This window comes from Marmota monax, unplaced genomic scaffold (assembly GCF_021218885.2).
Source record: "Marmota monax isolate L192 unplaced genomic scaffold, Marmota_monax_Labrador192_F-V1.1 WCK01_AAM20220418_F8-fsc00183, whole genome shotgun sequence".
NCBI lineage: Eukaryota > Metazoa > Chordata > Mammalia > Rodentia > Sciuridae > Marmota > Marmota monax.
The window spans coordinates 1,890,401-1,905,442 of record NW_026694841.1 but is presented as its reverse complement, the minus strand read 5'-3'; the positions used below and the strand labels follow the sequence as shown (position 1 = coordinate 1,905,442).

The 15,042-nt window shown below is 47.9% G+C and overlaps 1 protein-coding gene across 6 annotated transcripts in view; it reads right to left on the bottom strand.

Annotated features, from left to right (window-relative positions):
• The window catches only part of Wdr25 (WD repeat domain 25), a 132,730-nt gene that overhangs the window by 117,009 nt on the left and 679 nt on the right, over window positions 1-15,042 (bottom strand). For 3 of the 6 annotated variants that reach the window (XM_058573219.1, XM_046426335.2, XM_046426334.2), the window contains exons 2-3: window positions 9,339-10,176; window positions 7,425-7,511 (exon numbers count right to left, since the gene is read on the bottom strand). In XM_058573219.1, the coding sequence (XP_058429202.1) occupies window positions 7,425-7,511; window positions 9,339-10,139 (888 nt within the window). In that variant the 5' untranslated portion in view covers window positions 10,140-10,176. Of the gene's footprint in view, window positions 1-7,424; window positions 7,512-9,338; window positions 10,177-11,987; window positions 12,263-13,394; window positions 15,035-15,042 lie in introns of those variants that run through there. The other 3 variants (XM_046426333.2, XM_046426331.2, XM_046426332.2) reach the window with 3 other exon arrangements.

Here is a 15,042-nt window from a genome sequence, read left to right as displayed (position 1 = left end):
TCAAGCTAATCACTGCTAGATGAAGGTCAAATATAGGTGACTATTTATCAGATCTCGTGTGGGGACGGAAGTGCCACACTACAGAGCCACAGCACAATTACAAAGGGCAAAGTCCATAGACTTGACTACAAAAGAGGTTAGGTTTTCCCGGCTGGAAAAAAATTAATACCAAAACTCAGTCAAACAAGGCACAGGCCAGGGGGACGAGGTGAAATATGACAAAGGGTCGATACTGTCAGTATGTAAACTGCCTGGAGAAGCGAAGCACAGGGCTGCGGGAGATTAATGGGCAGGAACCAGGATGACAGGCGTTTGGCATCCACAAGGTGCCATCCTGGGTCTGAAGGAGCGGTCCATAAATGAACTCATCTGGTCCCCAAACAAGACACCTTTAAATTAGCAGACTTGGGCTGGGGATGTGGCTCAAGAGGTAGCGCGCTCGCCTGGCATGCGTGTGGCCCGGGTTCGATTCTCAGCACCACAATCAAATAAAGATGTTGTGTCCGCCGAAAACTAAAAAATAAATATTAAAACATTCTCTCTAAAATAAATAAATAAATAAATTAGCAGACTTAAAGAAAAGCAATAACTGTCGCCACAGAGGGCCAGAAGTCGCAGTCAGTTTTACGCATAAATGACAGTGGATGTGAGGAGCAGAGCCCCTTCCCAGCTCAGGGACAAAGGCCTCAGCAGGCATGGAGCAGCACAGAGCTGGGGAAGCACCAGCAGTCCCACTTGGGGCCTGGGAGGAACACCCTGAGCTCACTGTGACAAGCCCCAGGTCAGTTCTGGAGGTTTCTCTTTTCTGAATAGCAGCAGCTGCAAAGCTCCTGTGTGGCACTCAGACCCCAAACCAACAGGCCCCAGGAACTGGAGAGGGGCAGGAACATTTCAGAGGACAGAAGAAAACTTCCCTAGAATTCAGACAGCTAAGAAAGGACTCTGTAAACAGGCAATGAAAACTGATGTGTTATGTTTAAAAAAGAACATTCAGAAAATAGGTAATGGCTCCTGGAATATAAAAACATGACAGAACAACATTTTCTGAATTTAAATTTTAACTTTTAAAACTTAAATATTGGGGCTGGGGCTGGGGCTCAGTGGCAGAGTGCTTGCCTAGCATATGTGAGGCACTGGTTCAATCCTCAGCACCACATAAAAATAAATTAATAAACAAAGATATTGTGTGTCCATCTACAACCAAAAAATATTAAACAAATTAAGTATTAATGGCAAAAGTAGAAATTCAAATTTTAAAAAAGACTGGAAAAGGATGTTCACAGAAAAAAATTAAACACAAAGGGCAAAAAGATAGAAAATAAGAGAGAAAAAGTAAAAAACTCACAGCCCAACCCAGGAATATTCCAGAACACCCAAACTGATCAGAGTCCCAGAGAACAGAGGCCTTGGCCACTGCAGGGGGTGTGGGGCTGTCTGTGTGGACTCCTCTGGGGCAGTGTGGGGCCAGGAAGACAGGCCCAGGGCAGGTCCGTGGCGAAGCAGCCCTGGGCTGCCTACGTCCTCCCTGCCTGTGCTCCAGGGTGTTCCAGGTGCAGGACAGAGGCAGAAACCCCTTTATCCTCTAAGGAAACCTCATAGGAAAGGTGTCCCAGAGCCAGGCCACCTGAGAAAGAACAGCAAAGAATGCAGACTAGAGCTACGCAAGGCCAGGAGCGAGGGCCAGGGCTGGAGCAGCGCAGCCCCATCCTCGGAGACAAAGACAAGGGGGCATTTCTAAAGCCAGGTTCTGGAACAAAATGTTGACGGTGTGATTAACACTTGAAGGTGCACACAGGAAAAGGCGGGAGACGCCACTGGCAAAGCCGTGGCGACAGTCCTGCTTGATGCAGGCTCAGCTCAGCCTTTCAGACCTGCCTTTCTTCGGCATTTCCCCCCAAATTTCACCACTTTCATAATAAAACAAACTAAATCCACAACAATCATTTCTTCAGGAGCAAAAAGACCTTGCCAACACTGGGCCCTCAAAGGGCGCCTTTAAGAGCCTTCTGTGTCCAAGTTCTAAAAGCAGCAAGAAACACTTCACGAGACTGTCTCAGCTCAGATTGCCAATTTTGCAATCTGCATTTTTTCAATTACATTAAAAGCATTTTTCCCAATTGCTCTTTTCTTCCTTTAATGAATGAAAACAGGATGAGACTGGCTGAGGCTTTCTCCCTTGGCCTCCGGTGGCTGTTGAGGTGCAGGCGCACACCCCGCCCAGGTACACCAGACTACCCAGCTACGTGAAGGGAAGTTCTAGAGAACAGAGCAAGCTGGGTCCGCCCCTGCCCGCTTCCTCCTCCCCTGCAACCCAAGGCTGCCTTGGTAAGGCACAGGCTCGTAAGGCAAGAAGACTGGAAAATGTCTCATTTGTTGGCTGCAGAATCATCTCTGCTTTCACTTGAGAAGAGTGTCAAAAACACTGCGCCTCCCACGACGGGAAGGTTCCAGCTCAGAAGCTCACAGCTCTTCCCAGAGGCTCAACAGCCTGGCTGTCACCCAGCCTACAGTCACCTCTGGGACAATTCAGATGACTCTCAACTTTCTCTGAAAGTGGGGAGGGAGAGGAGCGTCTTCCCCACTCTGGGCCTCGGCATGCGCTGGTGTGCATGTGTGTGCGCACACAGCCGTTCTCTCCTGCCTTCACCTAATTACCCTCGATGCACTGTTCATCATTCACTCCCCAAATACCAGACGCCCACCACATAGCCCCCACTCCTTCCAGCTGCGCCTCACATCTCCAACAGATTCGCCTCGTGCCTGGAATAAATTGCCAGTCATCTGCATGAAGCTCCACTACGCCTTCCTCCACACCCCACCTCACGGCTCAATCTCATTTCCTAAACTCCATCAAGAACAACTGTCTCAGAACTGAACGGAACCCACAGCCTGGCACAGTCCATGAATCCTTGTTTTTGTGAAATCTATCACTTTCCACAGGCACCCCTAAGAGACCTAACATAACCAGCTATTCTAACAATGATAAATCAGAGGACCCTGAAACACATAAAAACGCAAATCCTACCCCAGCACCACAAAAAATGCAAATCCTGACCACCATGGAAATCACCCTGCTCCTCACACTCCCGAGAGAAGCAGGGAACTCGCAGCTGATGGAGCTGCAGCCACTTAGGCACAGGGATGCCTCTTGCCCTCTGTTCTCAGGGCAAGAGAACAGAGTCGGGAGTCGGGTCCCATTTTGCCTCCATCCTTTATGAGCTGTGTGCCCTTGACCTCGTTGTGCCTCACCCTCTTCATCTGCAAAGTGGAGTAAGAAGAGCCCTGGCCCCTCAAGCCCCCTGAAAAGAGGTGATGGGCACTCGGAACTGTGCCCGGCCTGTGAACACTCAGCAAGGCACACGGGAGCCAAGGTCACATTTCTTGAGCCTCTGGCTTGTGTCAGGCACTGGTTTAGATCATCTCATCTCATATCCACAGCAACAATGCTACGTGGTAGCCATTATCCCCATTTTACCAGCAAGGAACCGGGGAATCAGAGAAGCTAAGTACTTTTCCCGAGTTACACAGCTACCAAGCAGCAACACAAAATGAGACTGAAAGTCTGCTGATCTACTCAGGTTGCACTCACCACATGAAGGCTATTATTAACTAAAGCCTGAGTGTTAACCAAAGCCCTCTGTAACTGCATTAAGGCAACAAAAAAGACAACATTTATGTTTACCCATGTTCACAGCAATACTGGTTGCTTTAAAATTTGAAAGCAGGAAATTATATAGGAAATAATACGGAAAAGATGAAGCAAAGTTTACAATATGTCTGAAGAAAGCTTTGGGGCTTTGCTTGTTTATATTGCAGAACCCATGCCTTATGCATGCTGGGCAGGCACTCTACCACTGAGCTACAGCCCCAGCTCCAAAGAATTTAATGAGATAGAAAAATTCACCTTAAACTGGACACAGTGGCACATGCCTATAATCCCAGCAGCTCAAGAGGTTGAAGCAGGAGGATCGAAAGTTCAAAGCCAGCCTTAGCAACTTAGCAAAGCCCTCAGCAACTTAACAAGACCCTGTCTCAAAATAAAACATAAAAAGAGCTGGGGATGTGGCTCAGTGATTTAGCGCCCCTGGGTTCAATCACCAGTACAAAAAAGAAGAAAGAAAAGCTCACTTTATAAGCATTATAAAAGATGGTGGGGGTGGGGCAGATTTCAAAACTGCACAGACCATGCAGTATGAAGACAGGCAGGAACTGTTGGCCCAGGCCGGGGCCTGCAGGTAGAGATTATCAACCTGTTCTGTTTTCTCCTTCATACTTCACTGCGTTGCATCCTCCGAGCTTCTTTACAATAAGCATCTATTAAATTCATGACCGAAACTGAAAAGGGTTATTGTTTTGGTTTATTTTTTTAAGTATTTTATGGAAGCTTGTTATTGAAAACACTGCTAGAGCAAATGATTTCATAAAAGAAAATAAATACCACCTAATCCATACATTTTATTGTAAAACCTTTGTGTATTAACTTCAGGTTCCTATGCACGGATGGGGTCCCCAGAAAGAGGAAACGTGCTCTTTGCTATTGGGAATCATCTGCAGAGCCTGGCAGGGGACCCTGCATGCTTACCCTGTGCAGGGCAGACAAGAAACATTCACTGTTTAGTAAAACACACCACGTCTGGCCTTTGCCTTCAGAAAAGGCATCAAAGTCTGAATTCTACTTTTAGGTGTGGTGGGTGTTCAAACATGTAAAGCCAAACGAGTTCACTGGGAAATGAAAAGAGTATATAAAGGCTATCCACACCAGGATTACAGCCATGAAAAATCCATACAGGCGCCTCAAGAGGGCAGGAAGGGGCCATCGGGAAAGAAAACAGAGCAGCGGTGCGGAATTATGAGTCATTGTTTTATTTTACTTAATTGCTCTGGCTGTAAATTTTTCAAAACTAATATAAGCATATTTTACAGCTCACAGAACATTTAGAACATATTAAAATAAGTATCTTTCCACTGTAATGTGCCCAATTGAAATTTATGAATTCCAAAGCTACACTTGAAGGAGAAGAACTGGCACTGCACGTTCTTTAGATTAATCAGATGGATTGGGTTGTTTTTCTCCTGATGAGAAAAGAAATCATTTCTCAGTAAATGTTACCTTGAATCAAGGATTCTTCCACATTCTAGAAGCTTGGGTGAGCACAGATGTGAAGTCTTACTGTGCCCCCTAGTGGCAAACTGGATTTATGTACGCAAAGTACGATTTTCCCAAGCTGTGCGATAAAAACCCAGAAAATGTTTTAAAATCTTTATTGATCACTTAACATGTACAAAATTTTGTGCCAGATGCTACAGAGAATATAAAAATGGGTCTGGCAGGGTTCCCAAGCTCAAGAAGCTTAAGAATCGAGCAAGCTACTAAGGCAACCTAAGCCGCCTCTGCTGGAGAAGGGAAACGATTCCTGGAAAGATCAAGACCCCAGCACACACTGAACCCAGACACCAGCCCAGCACCACCCCACAGAGTTCACACCCAAGGCGTCTACTGTGCACAGAACCCACAGGGGCACGCATATGGTGCCACTTCATGGACACACAAACTGAGGCCCAGAGAAGTGAAATGACTTGCAAGAGACCACAGCCCATGACATGGCACAGAGGATTCAAGCTCAAGTCTTGGCATCCAAGTTGCTCAATCAACTTGTCCAAAACAGATCTGCCATATAACCCAATCCCTGAAAACTCCCAGGTATCCTAAAGCACAGAGGACTCCACCTGAGGTTTGCACCCACAGCGTATGAAAGCCTTGATTTCCAAACACCCCAGGAGATATAAACCTAGCAGCCATAGTCAGCACTGACCCAACCCCAGGACTGCACATGTGCTCTGCCCCTGGGGCCACTTCCAGAGCCACCCTTGGGGCTATACCCTGAGGGCTACAAAATAGAGTAGGTAGGGCTCCCTAGAAGCTGCCTGGTAGCCCCAGAGGCCCCATGCCAGCAAAGTCATCTTCAGCACACAGCCCTCCTCTGGACAGGTGGGCACAGCAATAGCACAGTCTGCAGTGCTAAACCAAGGCCAGCAGCAGGGCTTCTTGCCACTCCAAGTAGGACCAACTGCGCCCTCTTCTGGTCACAAGGTGTCACTGCTGACTGGCTGCTCAGGGTTTCTGCCATCAGGTCCTCCAGGGCAGGAGCAGTCCTCCTGCATCCTCAGGGACACCAGGCCTGACATCATTCTACTCTCTAGCACCCAGATACCACTGCTCCCACTCAAAATCCCTCTGACCAAAAACTATCATGGAGATGCTTCTGTTGAGAAAACCTAAATTTCCTGGGCAAAAGCGATCCCCTGGCCAAGTTGCTCCACTCCAGACAGCACTTCAATATGCTTCCAGGTGGGGGCCGGTCCTCACTGGGCTCCAGTCCTCACTGGGCTCCGTGGCTACCTCTCCCCATCGGGAAATAGAGTCTGGTCCCCGGCAGGTGAGCCAGGTCACACTCAATCCACGCACATCTCTTCAGGGCCAGAGCCTCATCTGAAGGCACTGTCAGTGGCAGGCCTATGCTCCTGATGGCTGCCAAAATGTCCAGTCCTAGAGAAGTGACCCTCACTCCCTAGGGAGCCACCCTTTGTGGGCCAGGGATCACACTAGGTGCTGTGGGCACACAACATCAGACCTCTCTCCCACCCAGAGGCCACAGGCCTGTCCAATGTCAAAATGCTGGAGGGCTGGGGCTGGGGCTGAGGCTCAGTGGCACAGCGCCTGCCTCACGCGTGCAAGGCACTAGGTTCTATCCTCAGCACCATATGCAAATAAAATAAAGGCATTAAAAAAAAAATACTTAAAAAAATGCTGCTGGAGATGAAACCAGACCCTGAGCCCTGTCCACTCTAACTACACCCACACCTACGCCCTGCAGGAGTGCCTCTGTGGTGAGGGTGCAGTGGCCTCTGCAGCAAGAGATGAGGGAGAGGACCAGGGGTCTGCAACTGACACTTGCACAGAACAGGAAGGAGTCCAGACAGCAGGGTTCCACCACCAGGCCGGGGTTTGGGGGGGGGAGCCTGGTGTGAAAACACCTCCAATGTCAGGCCCCCCAGCACAGGGCCTTGCCCGCCTTGTGCCAAACCTCTCCTGCAGCTGCAGCACGGCCTCACACACAGCCACAGATCAGCTGGCCACTCAGCAGAAATCCAGGGACCTTAGAGAGAGTGAAGAGCAGGGAAGAGGCCCCAGCAAACAGGTGAGCTCAAAGACAGGAGGCACCCTGGGACTCCAGGGACAGCCAGGCACTTCCAGGACAGAGCACACCCACCAGGGCCCCCAGAAACCCTCCCAATAGGTTCCCCTGGCCTGTTGGCCTCTATAGGAGCAGACTCTCAGGGAGGGGAGCTGAGAGACCCCAAGACCCCAAATCAATCCAAGCACGTTAAGACCACCCAGGGCCTCCTGAGCAGCTTTCACAGACCCAGTATGGCAGGAGAAGCACCTCAGACCTCAGTGAAGAGTCCCAGACTCCAGCGGAAGACAGAGCATGAGCTCGGCTCCATTCGCTCTGCCAGAGAAGAGTCCAGATGAGTTCCTTCAGGACTTGGACCAACTGCCTAGTAACAATGCCCACAAATTCAGCTCATCCCTAAGACGCCATTACTCTGCAGCTTCCTCTCTTTACATGAGAAAGTGCCTCCTAGGCTGGGCACACACCTGCCACCCCACTACTCAGGAGGCTGAAGCAGGAGGATCTCAAGGAAACACTCATAGGAAAACAGGTTCAAAACATAAGTTGCAGATAAAAGGACTTAGATAATCTAGCTCCAGAACTCTGAGGAAAGGAAGACGAAAATAGCAACATTTACTAACACCTTGTGGGCACCAGCTCTGCACCAAGTGCTTTTAAAAGTATTTTTCTCACAGGATCACAACAAGGCACAATTATGCCCTTCACAGGTGACACACCAGACTCAGCAGGACAGCGTGAGCTGGAGACCAGCTCCTCGTCACAAAAATTAATTTGAAGCCAAGAACCTCCAACGGGATAGTCATGTGATTTCCAGGTTTCAGTTCAGCTAGTTAAAAGCAGCTGGTTAAGAGGTGCTTGACAGATACTGGTATTTGCCTTCCCTTTGTCTATTCTATAAATTTGAGCTCTTCAAGCCTCTGCTTTTTTTATTTTGCTAGCCATAAGTTAGCATCACAAACTTCAATTAAACACAGGGACACTGCATTTCTTGAAAACAAATGTTTAATTCCACTGATGTTTCATTCAATAGAACTTTTCTTTCTTGCATGTACACATGTGCATGTGGTGCTAGGGATGGAACACAGGGCCTGGCATGTGCTAGGCAAGCGCCCTACCACGGAGGGGTACCCCAGCCCCCTTTTCATTTCATCTTGAGACCAGGTCTTAACAAGTTGCCTAGGCTGGCCTAGAACTTGTGCTCCGCCTTTCTCAGCTGCCCCAGTAGCTGGGATCATAGCCTGCACCACCACGCCCAGCGTCAACAGAACATTTGCCCTACTTGTTTTTTCTTTTTTTTGCCCCCAAAGCTAGATTATAAAAACCTGAGTGCTGGGGCTGGGGCTAGGGCTCAGTGGTAGAGTACTCACCTAGCATGTGTGAGGAACTGGGTTCAATCCTCAGCAGCACATTAAAATAAAATAAAGGTACTATGTCCAACAACTAAAAAATACATTTAAAAAAAAAAAAAAACCTGAGTGCTGATTATCCTCACTAGTATTCAAGGTAATGCACAAAGAAGCATCATCATATATCATTAAAACATTAACAGTGGGTGCTGGTGAGCATGGGTGAGCGGGTTCGTGCACACAGGCCACTCTTTGGAAAGGCCAGGAGCCCTACACTCCTCCCAGGAGCCATCAGAAGGAAGCACCAGGCCAGGAGGGTGAACAAAACTCGTACAGCAGCACATTACTGCAGCCTAACTCAATACTAGAAACTTCCTCACTGTCTAACGATAGGGAAGGGGTTCAACAAATCATAACATAATCCAATGGTCAGATAATATAGCATCATTATGGAAAAAAAACAAGAGTATATCTTCTGGCTCTACCATAATCTGTTGAATGCTCTGGTGGCCTGGGCAAGGGAGCATGAGGAAAAGGGCAGAGGGCAGGAGGCACCAAAGAAAATGACAGAAATCTCCAACAAGGAATATGGAGCCTGTGCCCACCACAACGCTAACAAATAAAACACCCTGGGGGAATTTTTTGTTTCTTTTGGGTTTTTTGCCATGCTGGTTTTTTGCCCCAAGGCCTTGTGCATACCAGGCAAGCACTAAGACCATTAAGCCACACCCCAGCCCACAAGTAACCCAGCAGTCTGTCCCCAAGAGTGTCTGAGAGGAGCTCACTCCAGCCTTACCTTGAAGGTTTTGTCCATAGATGTGGAGAGGAGCATATGGCTCCTGGAGGGGACAGGACACCACTGAATGCTATTGACGGGGCCCCTGTGGCCACGCAGGTGGAAAAGCACGGTCCTGGGCACCCTGGTTTCTCTGCACTGACTGTTCAAATATGGCTGAATCAACTCGGACACTCTGGGGGTCACACAGAGAGGGGCGGGAGCACAACCTGAAGAGGGGCTCTGCAGCTCCACATCTTTCTTCTGGCCTGTTTCTGTGCTGAATGCCTGCAGCTGTCTCAGTCTCTTTGGGGTGTATGGTACGACACAGTCCTCACACCTTTTCCTCTGAAAAGAAATGGCATTTTTGCCTGTGGCTTCAGATCTGTTTGGAGAACAGAAGGATGGCTCAGGGGACTCCCAGGAGAGTCTGACTTGCTTCAGGCGGGCAGCTGCCAGGGGCATGTGGCCAGCAGGAGCACAACACGTCCACAGAGAAGAGGGGTGAGAAGGCTCACTGGTGGGGAAGGTGACTTCCGGCTCCTTCACAGGCCATTGTAGCCTCTGGCTGGGGCAAGATCCTGGATCCCTTCTCCAGAGTCGAACCAGGGGGAGACGATGCTCCCCAGGATCTTCATGAGGACCATGCTCTGTACCCTGTGCCCCTTCGTTTGTCACATCCTTTATACCTGATGTAAAGTCTTGCCTGGGAGATGTGACCACACCAGAAGCATCCTTCATCTGCCCAGGAGCATTCACACTTCCAGCAGGTTCAGCTTCAGCCTCTGAATCAGAGTCATCATATGCCACCAGCGAAGCCATCGAAGATTTGGTTTCTTGTCTTGCCACGGCACAATACCTAAAACCAGACCAAGTCAAGAATCAGAAAAGGGGCTGGCCATGTGGTGCATACCTGTGATCCCAGCAGATCAGGAGGCTGAGGCAGGACCAGACTCAGCAACTTACTGAGGCCCTGTCTCAAATAAAAAACAAAAAAGGCTGGGGATATGGCTCAAATCCCAGTACCAACAAAAAGAAAGAAAGAAAGGGAAGAAAGGAAGAAAGAAAGAAAGATAGATCCATGTAATTACTAAGGGCTTTTTGAAAAACTAAAAGAAAGGGTTCTGAACGTTTGCAACATAAGGACACGTGTTTCAGGAGACGTGTGTTTCCCTGATTAAACCCCACATGATGCACAAAGAATTGGACAACAAACAGAATAAGGCTTTCCTACACACGGGTACAAAGATGGCATTTAGAGGCAGGGGTTGTGGGTGAGTGGTAGAGCACTTGCCTTACACTGTGAGGCTTTGAGTTCAATCCTCAGCACATAAAAATAAATAAAGATATTGTGTCCATCAACAATTTAAAATTTTTTTTTTTTAAATGGCATTTTAGGGCTGGGGCTGAGCTCAGTGGTAGAGCACCTGCCTTGCAATGTGAGGCATCGGGTTCGATCCTCAGCACCACATAAAAACAAATAAAGGTATTTTCTAAATGATATTTTATTTATTTTTTTTTAAAGAGAGAGAGGGAGAGAGGGAGAAATTTTTAATATTTATTTTTTAGTCTTCGGCGGACATAACATCTTTATTTGTATGTGGTGCTGAGGATCGAACCCAGCACCGCGCGCATGCCAGGCAAGCACGCTACCACTTGAGCTACATCCCCAGCCCCACATTTTTTTTTTTAATATTTATTCCTAAGTTTTAGGTGGACACAGTATCTTTATTTTACATTTATGTGGTGCTGAGGATCGAACCCAGTGCCTCGTGCATGCTAGGTGAGTATTCTACCACTGAGCCACAACCCCAGCCCCCCCCCCAAAAAAATAGCATTTTAAAATGAAGACTATGGCTGGGCATATTGGCACACATCTGTTGTCCCAGCAACTTGGGAGGTTGAGGCAGGAGGACTGCATGTTCAAAGCCAGCCTCAGCAACTTAGCGAGGCCCTAAGCAACTCAGTGAGACCCTGTCTCTAAATAAAAAGGGGTGGTTTGGGGCTGGGATTGTGGCTCAGTGGTAGAGCACTCGCCTAGCACGGGAGGGACCTGGGTTCGATCCTTAGCACCACGTAAAAATAAAGGCATTGTGTTATGTCCATCTACATCTAAAAAATAAATATTTAAAAAAAAAAAAACGGTGGGGTGGTAATGGGGCTCAGTGGTTAAGAATCCCTGGGTTCAATCCCTGGTACCAATAAATAAATAAGTAAATAAGAATTGGAATCTCTGGAAATAAACCCACCAAAAGAACGCAAGGCCTACATGAAGAAAATGAAAACTTTTACATAAAAGGCCTGACCAAGGCTCAGGTTGTGGCTTAGAGGCAGAGCACTCGCCTAGCATGCCTGAGGCACTGGGTTGATCCTCAGCATCATACAAAGCAAAATAAAGACATTGTGTCCACTTATAACTAAAAATTAAATATTAAAAAAAAAAAAGGCCTGACCAATGGAAACACATGTCTGAGAGACTTGAGAGGATGACTGTGGGGTCAGTGTGGACGGCATGAATATAACACATGGTTTCCACCTCAATGACCCAGCCGACTTTAGAACTCTAGCCCAAACACCAGCCTACATTTTCTAAATGTTCACATCCATGGTGGCACACTTCTGAAAACGTCTCAGCACTGTTCATTAGCAACAAATGAGAAAAATACTCACCAACAGGAATGAGGCAAGGTCTGAAACACTGAAGTGGAAGGAGGCCCAGAATCCCCAGGTGGAAAGCCACACCACCATCCTCGTCCTCCCCCACAGGCAGAAGCTCTTCCCTGTTTTTCCTCTGCCCAGCTAGAAGCCAGTCATAACTCCACAACACGAGGCTAAGGTCCTAAGGAGTCAGTCTACCCAATAGTGGTGGGAGAAGTTCTGAAGGAATAACCCAAATCTACCCATTTCATGCCAAATGCACAGAGTCACACAGCAGAGGAGTTCCTCTTTAAAAAAAAAAAAAAAATTATTGGGTTGCGGCTGTAGCTCAGTGGTGAAGCACTTGCCTAGCATATGAGAGGCACTGGGTTCAATCTTCAGCACCACATAAAAATAAATGACATAAGGCATTGGGTCCATCTACAATTTTAAAAAATATATATTTAAAAAACAATTCCGGGCTGGGCTGTGTGGTTCAGTGGTAGAGCACTTCCCTACCACGTGTGAGGCACTGGGTTCAATTCTCTGCACCGCATATAAATAAATGAATAAAATAAAGGTTCATCAACATTTTTTTTTTAAATTTTAATTCTTCCTGGGGCTGGGGATATAGCTCAGTTGGAAGAGTGCTTGCCTAGCATTCACAAAGCCCTGGGTTCAATCCCAGCACCATCCAAAAAAAAAAAAAAAATTCCTTCCTGCCAAGTTGGTGGCTCATGCTACAAGGAGGCTGAGGCAGGAGGATCACAAGTTTGAGGCCAACCTGGGAAACAGAGTGGGGCCCTGTCTCAAAATAAAAAAAATAAACAGGACTGGAAATATAGCTCAGTAGTAAAGTGCCACTAGGTTCAATCCCCAGTATAGAAAAAAAAAAATCAATCCATCAATCAAATAAATAAGTAATTGTTCCTGAAATTCTGAACCATCATACATAATAAATTATTACCAACTAGTTCCCAGAAAGAAGTGCTTTGGTTTGGAGTCCATTATATTAACTCTGTTACTGGCAAGAAGCAAAAGCAGGAAGAAAACAAGAATAATAGTCACAACTCGGCCAGCAGAGGGCATGATCTAGCAGCTCTGAGAGCCCAGGTAACCATTTTCAAAATTCAAGACAGATAAGGACTATACTTCAGTACACCCTGTGGAGCCTGGCACCAGAGCCCACACCTGTAATTCCTGGCACCAGAGCCCACACCTGTAATCCCTGCGCCACTCACCATACGCAGGAGACTGGGAGGCTGCGGCTGGAGGACTAAAAGTTCAAAACCAGCCTCAACAACTTAGCAAGGCCCTAAGTGACTTAGCAAGACTCTTTATCAAAATAAAACATTAAAAAGGACTAGGGGTGGTTAAATACCCCGGTTCAATCCCTGGTTCCCCTGCCAAAAAAAAAAAAAAATTAAAAAACCAACCAACCTGTGACAGGGCTGTAGATGTGGCTTAGTGGTATAGCACTTGACTAGCATATACAAGGTCCTGGGTCAATCCTCAGCACAGTGGGGTTGAGGGGAATCCTGTGGCTCTCCACATGTGGAGTAAGGCCAGCAAGAGGCTCCCTCCAAGGCCTTTGCTACCTCATTCCAGACAGCCTGTCACCCACCTCTCCCCCTGGACACCTTTCCCCCAAATGGCCCCATTAGCCAGAAGGCTCCACTGCCAGGTCAGGTCATATTCATGTCTCAAGCCAGCCTTCCCCACCCACAGCCTCAGGCAAGTAACAACATCCACACCCAGAGCTTCTAAACTGGCCAGCCCTTCTAAAACTGAATTGAACATAATATGAAAGACTATTTCTAAACTCAAGGAACCATGCTCTACAAGTGATGTGATCTGTAAAACATCTGACCAGGTCCCAAGGCCAGCCTCCTCCACTGCACCCAAGAGCCACCCATCACAGGTCCTTAAGGCCAAAGAGAATCCACCACGCTCCCACTACCAGGGAGCTTGTGCTCAGCCTGAAGGATGATTTCCCACCTGCCCCACCCACAGTGGTCAGCTCACAGGACAGGCCTAAGGAGGATGATCAGGGAGCAGGGAGGCCCATCAGCTTCACTCCCAAATAAGGCAAGGCAGAAAGGCTGGGATGAATACCCATAGACAGCAGGGCTCCTGAGACTCTCTGCTCCCTCCACATTCCACTCACCACTCAACAAACACTGGGCGCTTGGAAACCAGCACTAAGCAAAACAGAAAAGGATATTCGGTGCTCACCACACTCACAAGCCAGTGGGGAAAGACACCCCAAGTCGAGTTAGCCACAGGAAGCAGGTATTGAGACATTAAAAGGAGAAAATTACAAAAAGGAACTGGGGGTACTGCAGTTTCTTAGGGAGGCTGAAGAAGGCCTTAGAAGCCATCTGGGTATCGTCCTCAAGGAGGCAGGAGAGCAGAGGTGATGAGCCAGCTGAAGCAACAGAATCAACCAACTCCAGGGGTGAGAGTCAGGGACAATTCAAGGAGAACAGACCAAAACGGAGGGTGGGAACAACAGTCGACTCAGGAAGTGTCTGCTGCCTTTTGTTTCTAAGATGAAAGAAAAGGGGAAGAAAAATGATGAATGATTCAATCAAGAGGAAGACAACCAGATGGAACAAAAGGCGCCAGCCCAGGAGAAAAGAGGCCCTTTCTCGTGCGGACAGGACCTTCTGTGGGTTCTATCCACTGTTTCAAGAGATTAGAAATATCTGCGGAAGGCAACCTGATGAGAGAGGGCAAAAGGGAGCAAACGAAATAGGATGTTTTCAATTCAACAGACATTTCCTGACGACCTACTCTGTCAAGCCCTGCTTTGGGTCTGGTGTGGGCATATGTTAAACAGAAAACACGGGTCCCGTCCCGCAGCCACAGACCGACCAAACCACGAACAACACACCACCAAAGACGGGTTTTGAAGGATGAATAGGAGTTAGCCGCGCTGTGACTCCTAAGGGTTAACGGGAGTACCGAGCACAGCCCTTTCGGAAGGAACAGGAAATGAAAGGAAGGCGAAAGACTATGAAAGACCCGCGCAGTGGGATGGGGAGCGCTCCGAGCGCCGCCCGATCCCAGAAACCTCCCTCCCGGG